Source organism: Lupinus angustifolius, chromosome LG03, assembly GCF_001865875.1.
Source record: "Lupinus angustifolius cultivar Tanjil chromosome LG03, LupAngTanjil_v1.0, whole genome shotgun sequence".
NCBI lineage: Eukaryota > Viridiplantae > Streptophyta > Magnoliopsida > Fabales > Fabaceae > Lupinus > Lupinus angustifolius.
In genome coordinates this window covers 15942474-15961728 of record NC_032011.1, presented here as the reverse complement: position 1 = coordinate 15961728, position 19255 = coordinate 15942474, and the positions used below count along the sequence as shown (strand labels likewise).

Genomic DNA, 19255 nt, shown 5'->3' with positions numbered 1-19255 from the left:
AGTTATCACACTAAACTGATTGCTTTTTAAGTTATAGTGCACACATCAAATGACCAAAATCTTGAATGGAAAGCAACGGACGTTGATTCAAGAGATACATGTTTGATTCCCCTTAAACAAGAAACCGGTTGTGGATGGAAAAAATGTCCATTGGGAGAGTTAGCCCCACATACCTGTGGATGTTCCGGCTCGCACAGGATTGCCTCCAGTGAAATATACTTGTGAGGTAACTCCAAAGCCTTCACTTTTCCTCCAAAACTCACATTGCAAACAGACTCTAAGTGAAAATTCATCACAAGCTACTTCTCTACAAAAGCCATATCCTTGCCAAACTCCAAGTCTTATCAGAATTCTAAGCTGGTTTTTTCAGCACTAGCTACCCTTTCACTAGCTTTTTCAGCAAAAACTAGCCAAACTTGCAAAAGTCAAAGTCGTGAATTACTCAACACATTTTCATCTTATAATGTATTATTTTTGTAAGTTCACAAAGTCAAAAAGGGTATTAGTGTTAGGAACAGTGATAATTGGTATGCAACAAGTTATTCTAAACAGAACAATGACACATGAAGTTTTATGCTTCACAAATGAAGGAAAGTGTTAAAGGACCATCAAAATATTGTTTACATACATAATCACTCTCATTCCTTAATCCCCTCAAGTTATAACAAGAAAATATATGTACAGGGATTAAGGTTTCATGCTACCATGTATTTCATAAAAATGACAAAACAAAGCCCATGAAATAAGAATTCTAAAGCCTATATCAGTGTGAATGACAAATGAACTAAAAGCTATATAGAATGGTTTTTTGTTTCAAATCTGTATCAACTGTGGAATGAGCTTCAAAAGAAAAGATAGCTCATGCTGAGAAAATTTAGGCTTGGAATGCAATTGCAACTTTTCATTCAAACCCTCTTCATCAATAACCATTGCTGATGTTATCAAATTTGTAACTGCTTCTGTTATTTCTTGGACCAAATCCACTATTACCCCATCAATTCCCATTAGATGTTGCATGTAAACTGCTTCTGGAACATTGCTGTATTATCAAAACAAAACAAAAATCAGTACCGGTTGGAACATGGTTTATTGAAAACCATGAATGAGAACTTAAGAAACACTCATTAGCGAAGGAGTGAAGAATATTCTTATTTCGATAAGAATGTACGAATGAACAGACAAAAACACATGTATAGCATAAAGTGGATAAGACATACTTTAATGATCCATATGTAAGGAGAGAAAGCTCAGATTCCTTGATCTTAGATACTATTCCAGGATTTCTAAATATCCCTTTAATCTCTGAGACAATTCCTTGCAACCCATTCTCCAAACAAAGCTTTAAAGCCTCTTCCAAAGAGTTCCTTCTTTCATCTTCATAGATTTCACATCCTCCATTTGTCAAGAAGAATACCTAGTTAAACAAAAAAAACCAACATATTAGAACAAATAAAAGCATTGTCTCCTTCAAAATTTCAAACAATAAGTGTGATATTCAACTTACAGGGTAGGTGCTTTGCAATTTCTTAACTAGTGATGCAGCATCTGGCTGGAAAGTTGAGAAGATGATAGGTCTGTTTTTGGCATGATCAAACACAACCTGTTCCATAAAGTTAATGAATTTAAGATATATACATTTTCTTACAATATTCGGATTTTGCTAACTAACTATGATCAAGTCAATCACGTGATGCAGTCACAACATTGATAATGGTTAGCAAAAAAATGTTCATATTAGTCTAATGTTAAAATTTTACCTTCAAGATTGCATTAAGAACATGTGCAAGATAATCTTGGTCATAGACAATGTGGTCATCAAATTTCAACTCAATGTTAAAACCCAAAGAGGGTTCCACATTGAGAAAAGCTTCTTCAAGTGTACAAAGTGGGTCATCTTGTTCAACTTCCCATTGGACTATTTTACCATCCTTGGTTTTTCTAACTAAAATTTTTCCATCATTTCCACCCTCTCTTTGAGGACCATAGGCAAGAAACTCAGACAAACACAGCTCTGTGATTCTCTTCTCAAATACAACACCCTGTAAAAGAAAGTTCCAATGCACATTCATAATCAATAATCAAGGATAGAGTCAATATCCCTATTTTCGGGTATACCAATTTGATATTAAAAAAGTAAAAGTTTAAACTACTATTCAAAGATCGTGGATGTGTATCAGAATAGTTTTGTCAAAAGTGAAATTTTCCGGGACCAAATTGGTACAGTCGATAATTCAAGATGATAAGGGGTTGGTGTGAAGTTACATTTTCTTGAGAGAGGATGAAGTCATCATGGAAAATGACTGGGCAGTCATCATTTGTCACCTACAAAAAAAACACTTTTGCTTTTAACTTTTTTTGTCTTTTCCTCGTTCATTCTTCACACTTCCAACTTTTTAAAGTAGAATCATCTAACTTTCATATAAAAAAACTCATCCATAACACAAGAAATCAATCAACACTGATTCAAGTAATCAAATTTGACAATGAGCAAAATTATAAAAAAAAAAAACCCATGAAAAATAAATCATTTACAGAAAAACCCTATTGAACTCAAGGGGCAAAACTGGAAAACAGGGAAATTGAATACTTAGGAAACAGACACATCACACCGCACGAACAAAAAGGAACATAGGAAAACAGATAAAACCGTCCCAATTTTGCCACCACTTTCTTGTTTTAATTTCAATACATTCTTTCTGGACAGTTATTATTTTGTTTTTAACAAGTATCCTTCACGTAAAGAATTAATCATTTTGTGTCTCTCGCTGAAAACATGAAAATATAGTGACACCTTATACTATTAGATTAAAGATTCGTTACAGGACAGTTATTATGAAAACATGAAAAAATTCTGACCTGAACATCAAACTCAACGAAATCAATAGGAAAATTAGCTGCAGCATTAAAGGACATAATTGAATTTTCCTTAATAGCTCTCATTCTTCGATCCAAAGATTGCAAAGCATTCATGCCATGTCCCCTATGTCCAATCACTACAAACTTTGGCACCTTAAACTCCACCCCTGATCATATTAAAAAGAAATACAATCAATCATAAAAAAAACATTCATATAACCATATAACAATTAATATACTATTGAATTTCTAAAGTAACGAACAAAGTCGATAAATAATGTTACCATCAGAAAAGGGACTTTCTGGGACAATATCAATAGAAGGAATATCTGAAACATGTAAAGCTTTAAGAGCCATAGTGAGAAAGAAGAGAATTTGGGTATTAACAAGAAATTGTTGTAGTTGTTGTTGAGAAAAAATGTAAGGGGTGTGGGTATTTATTATGAAAAAACGAGAAAGGTGAAGTGAAAAGGGATATTCCTGTTGAATATTCTTGGTCTTAGTTATATGCTCTGGATATTCCAATTCATAGCTATGTTTTGTCAATGTCCACCTCTTCAGTCAATCATGATTCATGACACTTATCAATCATCTATTCTTAATTCTTATCTATTCAGATTTTATTTTTTAATTATTCATTTATTGATGTTTCTTATAAATAATTGATAAGAGTATAATATCTATGTAATGTCAGTATAAATATTTATATATAATCAGTGTAAATAATTAATGTTAGTGTAAATTTTTATTATTAAGAGTAAACGATAATCAAATATAAATGATGAATAATATAGTATTAAATGAATAGCAATGTATTTCTAAATATGAGAAGCCTCAACTTGTTCTCTTTATCTTCTTTTTTTTAAAGTATATCTCTAAATTTAATGAATCAAATTCCTAAATGTAAGATAAAATAATCTTCATCCATCATTTAATGTTAGATGTGCAGTAATGTATTTTTGTGTACAATCTAAAAATAATATTGTATATTTTTCATTAAAGTATGTCCTAAGTTATATTGGAAAACTAATTTCTTTTCAAAAATGAAAATATTGAAGTGATTTTTTTGTTTGTGAAATATAAAGTTTTTTTTATTCATACAATGGAAATAATAAAAAACAATAAAAAAAAATAATGCTCTTATTTTTTGCAATGCTCCTATATTTTCTATTGAGTAGGGATTTATTTATTCTAATAGTAAAAATTTTAAAATTACTCCACATCCTCATTATAGGAAATAAGTTTTAAAAACTTACTTGGAGTAAATAAATTCCTCCCTTTTCAATCAACTAAAACAAAATATGTTTCTTTAAAGTTATTTGAAATAATATATATATTTATAAAAGATAAAATTGAAACAAAAACAATAATATACTTTCTCTGTATACTTTGAGTTACTAGAAAATATAAAAAATATGTATAAAAAATGAGGAACAACGCAAATTTTATCCTACAGTTTTTCATTTTAGTTTCCAAGAATATTTTATATTATTTTGCAGGTAAAACACTTTTTTTTTTAATATTATACAATACATAATAGCTTAATGTTTTACATCCACTTAAGTGTATGTAGTATTTTTTCCCTTAAAAAAGGAATTTGTATATAACGTTTATTTGATAATAAAGTTATAAAACTTAAAGTATACGTGACGCGGTAACGCGGAAAGAGAAAAATGCTGTGTCATATCTGACTGTGCAACTGACATCATGCATCTGGACACTGTTTCTTCCTTTTTTGGATCTGGACTCTCGTGTTCCACGAAATGCTTTAATTAAGAGCTATCTATATGATTTAATCCTAAATAATAGTATCAGAAAAGAAAGAGTTTAAAATCTGTGCAGATGATAGTATAAAGTTTTTTACACTGTCAGTACATCATCCACCATTAACTTGTTTTACTTTTGTTTGAGAGTCAATAGTTGTTAACAAATCAATGATAGATGATATGCTAACAATGTAAAAACTCTTATACTGTCAGTATATAGATATTAAATCCATTAAAAAATATAAATATATTTATTTTTAAGTATGATATATTGAATATATCTCTCTATAAATTTTACTCAATGTTCCATATTCTATTCTTGAGTCTTTGAATACTCCCTGAAATGTGGGTATCCAACAAATGTATGAGTCCTTAAAAATTTAGAAAATATTTGTCAACAACTTGTATAATTGTGAATGTGCTTCCTATAATCTTATGTGACATTTTAGTTAATAAAAAAGGAAATCCAAAACATAATTGAAAGATATTTTAAATTCTCCATTAAAAACATTTTTTACTTAAATAAAAATAGAGTATAAAATCTATATATTGATAGTGTAAAGATTTATATACATATACTTTATCATCTATTATCTATTTAGAATATTTTGTGAAAAGTCAACAACAATTAGATATCAATAGTGAATGATGCACTGATGTCATATAAAAATTATACACTGTCAATGCATACTTAAGCTAAACTCATGCGATGTTGATGAACTTTACTCTTAATAAATTATACATTAGTTAGGATAAATTACTCATTTTTAAATTTTGCATATAGAATTTGATTATGAAATCACTCTTCTCTTTTGTGTATTTAAGCATCATATTCTTGTAATTATTGATAAATTCTTTAACGAAACAAAATAATAAAGAGATGTTGACTCTTATACTAATTGGACTTGGGTTACATAACATACCATATTTTGTGGAAATAATGTATGATATAAAATAAATTGTATCATTTATTCTGTATGACCAGTATTGTTATTAACATATATATTTGATTTTAAAATAAATGATGATTCATAAATACTTATAAACTCAAAGTCAATTTTTGTATATTTTATTTTGCCGTCACAAAGTACACAGAAACTAAAAATTAAGTGATTTTCTATCAATCTAAGATAGAAAAAAGAGGTAAGAAATATGATATATGATAAGTGGTGTGAATATGTTATGTGAGCTTATAAGTATTTGAGTTACGTAGGCTGAACACAATGATGATTGATAAGTACTTATTCATTTATTGATAACCAAGGGGTACTTAAATAAAAAAAAGATTCCAACCTTATTTATACACGGGAGATTGCATTAACTTTTGTACTTTTGTTAGACATCATAATCCTATAACCACTTTTGGATATATTAATTATATGGTGATTGGTGAGATCAAATCCAATGACTCAGCAATGAGCTGTCTCTTAGGACAATAATATGGATAGATCAATTATTTCTAATGATATTTCATTCATTGTCTCAGATTAATCAAATTTTAACAATATGACACCCTTAAAAACAAATTATCTTTATCCCAATAATATAATCGTACATGATAATTAAAAACATTAGCATTGAGTATCTTCTTCAGAAATTTTCCTTTTTTCATTTTGGGGTTTAGGATTATTATATCAACAATATGTTGGTCTAATAATGTAAGGTCTCATTAGATCTCAGGATGAACAAAACATTGTTCAATTTCTAAGAGCAAATTTGTTGGGAGGAGTAGCTATCCACCTCAAAAGAATTTAATTCCTTAAACAAGAGGTAAGAAAATACCTTTAATAGTATAAAAATAAAATGTTATAACATGCTGTTTTTACTTTCATATCACTTATCTTTCCATTATCTTTACTCCAAAATTAATGTACAAAAAAAATGATTCTAACATCAGATTTCAAGAGAACTAGAGAAGAGTTTTTGTCTTAAAATTAAGCAAAACATTTTTTTATACATTAATTTTATGATCAAATGGATTTTAAACAAATTTAAAGCTATCCGATGCAATTTTCAATATGAAACTAGTTATCAACTTCGTGGGTTGCGCACGTTTTTATTTATATTCTGATATTTCATATTCCATTAGTTCCAAAATGATGTTAAGAAATATAACGAAAATTACTCAAAAAGTGTTGATCTTTTTTTGATAGTGGTTATATTTTTCTTCTTATTGACAATAGTATGTATGTGTTTAGCGTTATATGTTAATGTGTGTTTTATTTATCATTATTTTTAAAGTAGTGGTAATTAACATTCATATCAAGTTTTAAGACTTTTTACAAAAAATTGGAGTTAAAAATCTCATTTAATTGAATTCATATTCTTTTATCTCATCAATATTCTCATTTAAAAGGTTGAACATTATTTCTTTGAAATATCCTTCAGCGAATTAATTTATATAGTTAGAAATGTGTTATCAAATATTTGTTTTAGTATATGATAAGTTTTTTAGTGGGGCGAACATCTTCTTACAAGAGAATATTATTAAGCTGCTTGTTTATTGTTTTATAAGATATAAATTCTAGTATACCTTAAGATATTTAGTGATATTCAACTTTGTAATTTAGGTGAAATTTTAAACCTATCATAAAAATGATGTTAGGATAAGAATATTGGTGATGGTTGTAATTATCTTTTTAGTCTTTTATATTTTCCCATTTCATCAATTTAGTCTCTAGATAATTTTAAATTACTAATTTAGTCCAAAATAATTTCAACGTAAAATCATATTAGTTTTTCCGTCTGTATCTACGTGTAGTGTTAATTGCTGACGTGATTAAACGTTTTCTATTAATGTTGGCAAGTTTGACACGTCACTCACTAAATGACGGGTAATTTTTTTTTGTCTAGGAAGAAATTGAAGAGACACAATAATAATTATAATAATCAAATACATAGTCTTTTGCTATGACGACAAAGTGTTGTATGATTAAGGTTATGCTACACGGTTTCACATGGTTAGAGGGAGATGAGAAGGTTTTAGAGAAGTGTAATTCAATTGAGGAAAAGCTATGGCTTGCAGCTTAAAGAAGAAACCTAAATCGACATTTTTTAAAATAAAAAAATTAAACCCAAGACAGCGTCATTTAAAAAAAAGGATTTTTGTTATAAAAAAAATTACACGCCATCTAGTGGCCTATTAAACTCGCCAATGTGGACATAAGATATTTGACCATGTTAATAGTTAACGGGACATGTAGACTAAACTATTAACTGATGGATATAGATGGAAGGACTAAAGTGGTTTCACGTTGAAATTGTTAGAGACTAAATTGATAATTTAAAATTATTAGGGATTAAGTTGGTAAGGTCACAAAACACGAGACCAAATAAGTAATTACTCTTAAATAAATGATAGATAATAAGTAGAACAAAAGAAACATATACTTTATAATGATATTCAACTAACTATGCTTATATCTTCGAGAAAGGTGAGTGACAACCAATATTTTATTACATATTAGGACTACAAGCTCTAGTAAACATATTTACATTTATAGAATATATATACATCTAAATACCTCAACCCAATACAATGCGCCTAAGACTTGTTGGATGTTTATGATTAGTGTAGGATATAATAAGCAACTCGAGTATATAGTCTTGATTTATCTATCTTACTCTAATTCTAGGAAATATGAGACTTTTTATATGGTATATTTCAAGGAAATCCCAATAATCTCTAGCTTGTTTGAAATATTGTAAATCTACATAAAATATCTACCTTAGTAAATATATCACTTCTTAAAATATCTAAAAAGCATTCTCCATCTTGGCTCAACTGAAAGTAGTATTGGCAATTAGGGCCGCATTCCCCAAGCCCATGCAATGTCCGCCTAAATTAGGGCGGACATGATCATGTTCGTTTTTAAATAGGACATGAAATATCATGTTCTACCTGCCCTAAACATGGACAGGATGGGCTTGCGGGTCACCCTAAATAAAACTAAATACATAATTACAAATTTTAATACAGCTCATACAAAATAAACCATATATAATTTGCATACAAATATACAAATGTATTTATCACAATAAACAATCATACAAATGGAATAATAATACAAAGTATAAATATATATATAATTAAAATATACATAATACATAATTTACATACAAAATACAAAATTAATAGTACATATGTGTATGTTCTTTTGTGGATGAACAAGTTTGGTCGGGCGAGAGGTCCGAGTAAGACTTCTTGAATATCCAGGCTGGAGTTCTTCTAGAATCTAGATGAAGGTAGACTTGGACTCGCTAGTGGAGGTACCTGAAAAGATTCTCTGATGATCAAGTCAGTAAGACTAGAGGGGTAATGCACGAGAGCAATAAATGAGATATAAGATGTAAATAGAGAGTAATAATGATAAGTGATGAATTCTAAGTGATACTTCCTGTTGGGGAAGACCCTTATTTATAGTGGTTGAATTACATGACATGGCCCTGGAGTGTACTATTGGCATGGCCGACCATCCTGACTTGTTGGGGCCTGCTTTTCCCATGTCAAACAATTTTGGCAAGTCATACACTGTGCATAGTTAAATTATAGCTTGTGGCAGGTGTGATAGCCTTATTGTAGTCGGTCCTTGTCGCGTTGGCAGGGGGTAGGTGGGATTGTAGGTGGCTTGGCAGTGCGCTGTTGGTGGCGTGTTAGACGCGAAGTGATCACGACCCCAAATTGGGATGTCTGGCCCAAAGGGAACGACTCCGGCCAAGCCCTTTAATTGGTTATACTCGGTCTTTTCTAAACAAGAGGGAATGTCATCCTAGGCAGTTAAGACGTCCGAATGACCAGGATAAAATAGTTGCCCCCAGTCTAGTAGTATGTTCGGTAGGCGAGCATGCTGATAGACTCTAGGTGCATCAGTAGGGTGTCATCAGCCTTTTGGATTGCGCGACACGTGGCTGGTCGTCATTAATGTTCTTTGATTATCGAACCACTTCGTGACATAGAGCACTTGAGTGTGGTCCATCACTTTGTTTCTTGCCCCATTTCGTCTTGGTTCTTGGGTACTCGTTGGATCGTACTTGAGTACCTTTTGAACAGGGAGGGTGTGTTTCGAACTGGGCCGTTTTTTCAAAGGTTCTGGAACTCTTCCATGTGGGTCACTATGTCCATCGTTGGATGAAAACTCTTCTATGTTTGCTTATTTCTTTGTTTGAAAACTCTTACTACGGAACTCGCTTTCGAGCGGACCAGTTATTCATCTTCATCTTCTTCGAAGTACTTACTAGGTAATCTCATGGTCTGGTGGATACATTGGGATCTGGTTGTAGCCCGAGTAAGCATCCATAAAGGATAAGTATTGATAGCCCAAGGAGTAATCCACCATATGATCGATGTTGGGAAGAGGATATGGGTCTTTTGGGCACACCTTATTCAAGTCTATGTAATCTACACACACCCGCCATTTCCTGGAGGTTTTTGACCAATACCACATTTGATGGCCAGGTGTTGTAGGTGATTTCTCGGATGAAAACGGCCTCCATAAGTTTAGTTGTTTTCTGAGCAACCTCAATTGTTCTTTCAGCTCCCATTTTCTTTTGCTTCTAAGCAATCGATTTTGCCCCTAGGTTGGTCATCAGTCGGTGACATATTACTGAAAGGTCAATTCTGGGCATGTCGATTGCGGACTAAGCGAAAAGGTATTTGTTGGCTTTTAAACACTCCACATGTTTCACCCCTTGAGCTTATGGAAGGATGTTGTCCATATATACCAAGTTGGTCTCTAGCGGTCTCGTCTGCAAAGAGGTTTTCTCCCCTTCTAGTTGTGGGTGGAATTTTCCCTCATCAGCCTAGGCATCCAACTCTATCAGGTGTATTGCATTCTTTTCACCGGGGATAGCCTTCTCTTTGCAGAATGATTGGTGCGAAGACTCGCTTGGTAGAAACTTTGGGTGCTATGCTGATCTCTTCAAACTGTACACACGCAAAGATCAAGAGAAATAAACTTCATGCAAAAATGTGGTGCATAGACCACTACTTCGAGGCGGTTGAGTGTTGGATGACCTAAAATGTCGTTGTAGGCCGAGTGGAAATCAACGGCTAGGAATTTGACATGAGTTGTCCTGCTTAGGGGTTGGTCACCACTTGTCAACCAAACATCCACGTAACTATGTGGAGGTATGCCTTGGTCGGTGAATCCTACTACTTTTCCGACATAGGGTAGTAGGTTATAGTATCTTAATTCCATACTTGTGAATAGATCTTGGAAGATGGTATCTGCCAAACTGCCTTGTTCAATAAGGAGTCTGCCAACCTTCTTGTTGTTTAATTTTTATGTAATGACCGAGGGTTCATCATGCCCTCGGATGATACCTTCATAGTCATGGTCATCGAATGAGATTGTAGGAGCATTTCGACTAACACGCTAAAGGCGGGCAGTTCTGGCGGCTACTTGCATGTCTTCTCGCACATAGCTGTCTATGGCTTACTTACACCATGGTGACCACTAGAAACCAAGTAAACCCTACCAACGAGATAACATCTTGCGACGGAGTCTTCCTCCAGATAGGATTTGCCACCTGTAGCCCTAGCAGATGAAACCTTACTCATTTTTTTGGAAGATTATTTTATTTACCTTTTTTATCATATATAACTTGATTCATAGTATGAATGACTTTTATTTAGCTTTTAAAGTCAAAAAATGTTCAATTATCTTTATTAAATAATATAATTTTCGCTTATTTGTGTGCTTACCACTTATGTATCAAAGTTAATGGATGTAGTTGTTTTAACTAAACAAGTATACTCAACAATACCATACACACAGAATTTTGGAGCATTGCTTTTTGGTTTTTTGTTGAATCTTTTAGTTTTGTCAATGTTGGATTTAGCAATACAATATTTTGTTGTTTTTCATAAAGAATACTTTTCGTTAAAAATGATCATTTACTATGCATATAAGTATTGGCCAAAAATTTGAAATGCTTCAAAAAGCAGATAAGGCAAAGGATCATATAAGGATTAATGATTTAGAGCTAAAAAACTATTTATAATTGTATGCACAAGAATATGTTGATGAGTTATTGTCTTGATACGTTATCATTGTAATAAATAAAATAGAAATTGTTCCCTTATTTAATAAAAGCATTTAAGGTGTATGATCATTTATATATTCTATTGAGAATTTGGCTTTGATCCGTGATGTTTTTTTAGAATTTTGAGTATATTTACTATTATTTTTATAAAACATCCTTATTAATTGAGTGAAATAAAAAATTGGATGAAGTTAATAAAATCAATATTGAATAAAAAGAAAAGGAGAAAAGAGTTACAATAATGACAGGTATTTTTCTAAAAAATCAACTTTTGAAAAATTTAATACTAATAGTTATACCAACCAACTTCTCCTTAATTCACATGAAACTACTAAAAGAAGGATGAGACAAAGACACATCTATTATACATGAGTTTTATACATTATTATTACGTCATCTATTGTTTATATTTAATCATCATTAACTATTATAAAAAATAATTTAAATGAATTTTGAATGATATAATGACTGCATATAAAATTTTAATCTAAAATTGCATAGATATGACATTCAAAAATCATATAAAAAAGACTAGATAAAGTAAAAGCTTGAAAATGAAGTTATTTAATATTTTTATTGATACTTTATTTGTTATCAAAATTTTCCATTTATTATTATAGGTTAAGTAAACAAACAAATTTTTAATCAATCATTGTTAATTATCATTATTGTTTATTTTAAAAAAAGTGCGGCTAATAGATTTTGCTAAAGGCCATCAAAAATGCTTTTTACTCAAAATCCATGAGTTCCCTATTGACTTTGATATTAAGTTGGGGAGAGAAAAGGTTTCTTTCCCACCATGATTCTATAATGGTAATATTGAATCAATGCAAAATAGTATGCCTCTTCAAACTTCTTTAACTAGTATGTAAAGAATATACATTGACATTGAGAACTATGCAGCTAAATTGTAATGCCTTCGTATTGCAACTCATTGTTGACTCATTGGTCCAAATGTGGTGCCATTGAAGCAATGGTAGAATTGTTTCCATCAATGTTATGTTGACCTGACAATAAGATCCGACGATAGATTAGATAAGTGAATAATTTCGAACAGTCTAGAAAACTGTCTAGTTAGTCAGTCCGCTTTAAGTTGGGTGTTTTGACCGACCATTTTGATCACATTAAAAAACAAAAGGATAGATGTGTTAAAGTCAATTGTGAAACCTATCCTGTCTCAACCTCATCTGTCATTAACTTGGAATCTGCTATAATTTATAATTATATAATATTTGAGGTTATCCAGCCTGGTCATGTCGATGGTTTAACCAGTTAGAACCTATACGAGACCTTTCCTATTTTAATGTTCGACTCGAGTATCATAACATTGATTGCATATATAAAGGCATCGTTAATATCTGCTTCAACAATTCTCATGAACTCCCAGTTACACTGAATTGCTTCACGTGCTTTAAAATTTGGACTTGAAGGCAATGTTATTAAATTTAGATTGGTCGGTCATGACACTGAGTAAATGAGTCACTGGTTGGGCCAGTGAGTCAATGGTTGAACCAGTTGATTCGGATTGCATTAATAATTCTACAAAATTCATGATATTAGCTAGCATTATTTAATATCTCTAGTTCTCTATAGTAAAAAAACATTATCATACTTAATTAAACAACCAACAAAAAAAATTTCACTACTACAAAATGTCACAAATAAGTTAAAAATGTTATCAAAAAAACATATGTGGTATGTTTTAATTGAAACAAAGCTACAATAAGTTTAAAATTTAATTGAACAACAAACGTTTTGCTATAACATAAGTTAACATATGATAAAATAACTATAATTAAGTTAAAAACATTTGATTTTTTAATCTCAAGACGATATCATTTTATTTGTTTTTAAAAATTATTTTTTGATTGATTTGGTCAGTCCAACCACTCTGACCATCTAAGTCACCAATTTAAGTTTAAATTGACCAAATCAAACCGAATGGTCAATCCGACTTTGATACAAGATCGGTTAGATGAGATACTTGGAGCAATCAAATGTCCAGTTCATGGTTGAACTGGCCAAACCAGCCAGTCCAAGCCGAGTTTTATTATACTGCTTGAAGGAGATATTTCAGTTGCATGTTTCTTTATAGAGCCCTTGTTGTACATGCATTTTTGGAGCATGACTGCACTAAGTTACTCCAAAGCTTTGGTTAATCTTTCCCATTCAAATAATGCAATGGCCTTTGTGGATATCACTATCATCAATCAAAGAATTTCCACCATGAGGACAACATGGTTTTCAAGCGGCGTGATAATGTTAGGAAAGTGAGACCGAGTAATTAGTAGTTTAATTTTGGTATAACCAAGGCTATCTCCACACCTCATGGAAAATGAACTAATCCCTTTCAAAATACGTGTTTATTCATCCCAATAAGTTTCGCTCACAGGAATTCGACTTTTGACCTTCAGCCTAGTATTATTACTAGGGATCCAATTACAGCTTACACCACTAGATCTAGATCGAGCCTCGCTCGTGTGTAGTAGTGGTTTACATGCCTACATTTCAATTTCTAGAGAGAGAAAACTGTAGCAACTTTCACAAATGCAAAGGTAATAAATTGGTAAGCATAATACAATATCAAGCAATGGAAAGCTCACTCTCAGAACACCAAACAATGCCTTACTAGGAGCAGAATGGCTAAACCAACACCAACAAACACCCTGCAATATTGCACATAACAATAGCTTTTTATCATAACTTCCCGGAACAAATCCCATTGTCCCCTTGACCCGGATTTCTTATGCACAATGACTAGGTATGACTGTTCTCATTTGTCAAACTACTACTGCTACCTCCACCTACACGATTCGGTTCACCGACCCTGGCCGCCAAAGCAAGAACTTCGGGGGACATTTCCCAGCTTCCACTTTTTCTTCCCCAACTAGATCGCCTAGGATGCATTCCAGAACGTTCATCTACAGTCGTTCTAATTTTCGGAGACAGTTCACCTAAGTCGCCCTCCTTCACAGCCACACGATCGTTGTTCAATTGACCTTCAGAATGATCAATTCCAGTGCCCATGCCTTCCCAAACCGCTTTCCTGCCCATCTCTATGTCGTCCTCAGGTTTTCCCATATTTCGGTTCATAAAGCCTCCACCCACGGATCGAGCAGGTAATGCTGGTTCATTTGGCACCATTTCCCTGAAATTATTCTTCGATGGGGGAATGCCAGCACAGAATATCTCTCCGAAATTATCCAGCACTCCTTTATTATATGGGTTGGCTCGTCGGTCATATCGGTATCTGAAGTTCTCGTAAGTAGTCTGCAAGAGTAACAGCACAAATATCAACTTGCACTTTGAAAAATTAGCTTACTTTAAAGTATGTGAAATTGTGGATAAAAAAATGAACGTTAGTTACCTGATTTGTACTTATCAGATATAAATGGAAAGCAGTGAGGCCGCCGACAAACCACATCGATATGAAGGTGTAAATGATTAACACTATGGAGGCTGGAGTTTTGATCATTGCCTTCCAAATTGTCTCCTCTGACTCCATAATTCTTCTAATATACACCCAGCAGAATGCAAAAACATAAATACAAAGTAGCGTAGTTGAGAAGACAAACATGAAGAAGAACCGATAATTACGCTGCATAAAAATCGAGCAAGCATTCAGATGCATAACACATTCAAGAATGACAAGTAACAAATCAAAGAAAGTAATCTGAAAAGAAAATATATACAGTTAATGGAAATGAAAAATCCATGAAAAAAGGAAAATCGGAATCTGAGCAAAGAGCAATCCTCAAACGCAAACAGAAATCCTCAAACGCAAACAGAAAAGATAACTACATTTAAACCCCTTATACTTAGGAACAAACAGAGCCCCCCAATCTTGCAAATTTTCACAGGTAAAATTCCCTCAAGAAACATAAGTACGAGAATGAGAACCAAAACGAATAAATAAAAATTCATTACATCATCAGAATTTCATTACACATAAAATTTGCCTGAAATTTGTTCCATATGGAGATATCCTTTTGGTCACATCATTTCTCACTCATATTGTTATTAAACAAAAAAAGTTAAGGAGCCAAAAGATGGTAAGTTATATTGGGAAATGGTGTATTTAACTAATAAATTTCAGATTTTTTTCCCCAATAAATCTCATCTTCTTTGGGCTCCTTATTCACTTGCTCCAGGTTCCAACAGTTTCTGAACCAAAAAATTTCTAAGATGAGAAACTAAAAAAATTCCACTAAATTCATTATGAGGCATTTGTCAGCCCATACTATCAGATTATGAAACACAAAACTAAAAAAGATTTTATTAAAAAGGAAATTTTCCATAACAGAAGTAAATTTTAGAATAGCATTAAGCCCATTAAGTAGCCAACATTTTAAAGCTAAATATCGACTATAACAAACTTTAGAGTGATATTATACTTACACCAATAACATAATTTACTAAAGAATAATTTTTCACTTGAAAAATGGAGCCTGATAAAGTCGAATTTGATAAATTTATGAAGTCTATGCTAGTTTTCTTGGCAGAGTCAATGTACAAAATATGAACCATCTCAACAAGTTTAGAGATGACTAAAACTTGTCCTTTTAATGTTAATAGAAACTACTCCCCCCAAATAACATACCAATCTCTCACTTGATCTTGGAACTAGGTTGTTGATCGCACGAGATAGCGGTGCGATAGCAGAATGGTGCATAGCGGTGCGGTTGGCCATCGTGCCTGTCGCAGGTTGAGTTGCAGCAGAGACGTGGGCCAAAACCCACATCATTTTAATAGGAAATATCATTTTTGTTCTTATTTTTTATTACATGGCATTGGTTTTTTAAGTTTCTTTTTATAAAACACTTCTCCTTTTCCTTCCTTTTACAAAGTCACGTGAAAACACACGTGCTTCACTTCCTTCCCTTCTACCCCTTCTCTTCTCCGCCTTCCTTCCTTTTCTTTTGTTTTCCCCTTCCCTTCCTTCCGTGTGTTTCTTTTTGTTATCAAAACATTACTTATATTTTAATGTATTTTGGTGTATTTGTATATTTATATGTGTGTAGGATATAACATATAATTTGGTGTATTTGAAGTTTTTTTAAAGTATTTATATGTTTAGGATTTTCCCCTTAGTTGTAGTGGTCATCCCGCTATAGTGTTTTTGGGGTCGACCTCTATGCTCCACTATCTGCAATTGACTACCTAGCCTTGGAATAGGGTCAAGATCCACTTCCCCCTAAATTTTCTTCACCTAGAAAGTAAGAACACATGGCATAATAAAGATCATACGTACCAGCCCAATACATTGCCCAACCCAAGGGCAGTGATGATCAAACCGTTCTACACAGTTATTACAGATCGAACAATGTGAGCATCGAGGAGGCCTGTAGAGCATGCAAGTATCACAATACTTGACCTTAACAGTGATGCCATTCACCTCAGCCTCCTTAAAGCGAGGTAACCGCAATTGAGGCGTCTGACCAGCACCAACATCTAGATTACCATCAAAACCTTCTGGCTCTGGAGGATGTGCATTGCGTGGAATTATGCCAGGATCTCGACCAGATGTTACAAATAGAAGAACCAAGACCTGAACAGATAACAGTATCAGCATAGACTCGGAAAGAATATAACTTAATGTGGATAGCACATGAAATTGGTAAGTTGATGAATTAATGGACGCACTTTATGTTACAAAATCACCAAACAATAATTAAATTAAAAAGCAACTGTATTAAAATAAATAAATTAAAAAAAATTAAAATTTGGAACTAATAAGCCAAACAGCAAAATAAAGAACTAACATGTAGGTACCACATCAAGATGCACCATTCATAATCAATTCCTTGCATGTATCTAATTAAAATTAGTTCCATGAATCATGGCTAAGTCATTGAATCATCTTCTTAAGATTAGGGTTGTGTTACCTGCACTAGTTTGAGCGTATTAGTTTAGTTTTGTTTTGGTTATTTTTCCAATCGGAAACTGCTAAAAATAGGCATCAAAACACTTTACATTTCATTGAGAATCCAAATTCCAGCCTCTCAGTTCAAACATGTGTATGAGAGGTTCAATATAGAGCAATAGTGCAATACTTAAGATGATTCTGAAGGTTGATATCAAACGAAATTGAATAGATATAGCTAGAGAAAAAAAATTCTTATTGTACATCTATATGAGAGAAAAATACTCACATAAACTGTGAATACGACAGCAACAGCCATTATGGTTATCCCCAAGTGATCAGAAAATTCATCCATCAGTTTTCTGGCAACGAAGACACAGAAAACTGCTACAGGAGCAACGATAAGTAATATTGTCAGTGCCAGTGATCTCACATCTGGTCCGAATATGAACCTTCCCTGAAGAAAAAATTTCTGCAAGAAAAAAATGATGAATAAGGATCTCGATAGCTATAAAACGGTCAGATACTGCAACACGACTCAAATAACAATGCAGCAAAGGTGACTAATGCAATCAATTTGTTGAACAGTATGTCAAAGGCTAATGCGATCAATTTCATCAGAGCATCAGAAAATTGCCGTCTCGGTCATTTTTTGAGAACTTCACATTTATTTTTAGTGTTTCCATACAATCAAAGTGGACAGAACACATTGGTAATAAGATTTACTTTATTCTGCTCACTACTTATGTATTTAATACCTTCATTCAATTTTCAGATATTACATCAAAATCAAATAATATTATAATTTCACATAAAGAAAATAAAACTCATTCAAAAATCATTTCAAATTCATTTTTCTGAGAATTTAACAGATATAAGCTCCCAAAACCTTTGTATCCTTAAGTACCCTGAAAAAATCCACATTTTCCTAATTTCTTGTCAAATAAACCTACCACCTAAATGGTAACACCCCTGACATGAATCTCAGTTCCACTAAAACTTAAAAAGAGAAATGTTACAAAAAAAAAACCAAAATTAGAAAGAAAAAAGTTACCTAAAAAATTGAGACACATAACAAACAATTGTAAAAAGATAATTTTTGGGATAATACAATCATAACACACTAACATAGTCAACAACAAAATTCCATAAGCTATAAAAAACAAAAATTTATGAAACCCAGAAGAAGAACTTACATTACTTCCCTTCCATGCTTGATAAACCCGCAAATCACCAGATCCTGAACCCAGATCGGAGCTTTTGGGTGGAGGCACTACATACATATCGTTTAGTAACAAATTCTAACAGTATCTCACAGTTCAAAAAGTAAAACTCAGCAATAATTTCAGAAAATAAAGGTGAGAACTTTTAGGATATGTGAAGTTAGAAAATGATGAACATGGACAAATTCGGTGACCCTTTTAGCCAAAGAATCTTGGGAAGTAAAAGATTTGGCGTAGTTCGGAGATAAGGCATGAAGGGTAGGTGGTGGTGGTGATGATGCAAGGGTTTCACTTTTACACTGTTGATGAGTGTGTGTGAGCTGGTTTTGGTTATTAGCAAATTTTTGTCTAAAGACAATTTACACTTTCACTAATGTTTTTGCCTTATATGAAGAGTAGGGTTTTTAAATATATAAATTTCAACAAAATCGAAAATCGGTCCAAAAAATAAAATATAAAATTAAATGTGTTTTTATGGTCCATGATTGTTTTTAAAAACATTG

General features: G+C 32.4%; 2 protein-coding genes across 2 annotated transcripts; both read right to left on the bottom strand.

The window, feature by feature from the left end:
• Positions 596-3282, bottom strand: LOC109343525 (glycerophosphodiester phosphodiesterase GDPD1, chloroplastic-like). Its single transcript, XM_019581862.1, has 7 exons — positions 3141-3282; positions 2857-3023; positions 2263-2322; positions 1758-2039; positions 1505-1600; positions 1218-1414; positions 596-1039 (listed from the first exon to the last, which is right to left on the bottom strand). The coding sequence occupies exons 1-7, from the start codon at positions 3211-3213 to the stop codon at positions 814-816; spliced, it is 1101 nt and encodes a 366-aa protein (XP_019437407.1). The 5' UTR covers positions 3214-3282; the 3' UTR covers positions 596-813.
• LOC109343524 (probable protein S-acyltransferase 7) lies at positions 14190-18812 on the bottom strand. Its single transcript, XM_019581861.1, has 5 exons — positions 18726-18812; positions 17819-18001; positions 16918-17214; positions 15034-15264; positions 14190-14936 (listed from the first exon to the last, which is right to left on the bottom strand). The coding sequence occupies exons 1-5, from the start codon at positions 18810-18812 to the stop codon at positions 14424-14426; spliced, it is 1311 nt and encodes a 436-aa protein (XP_019437406.1). The 3' UTR covers positions 14190-14423.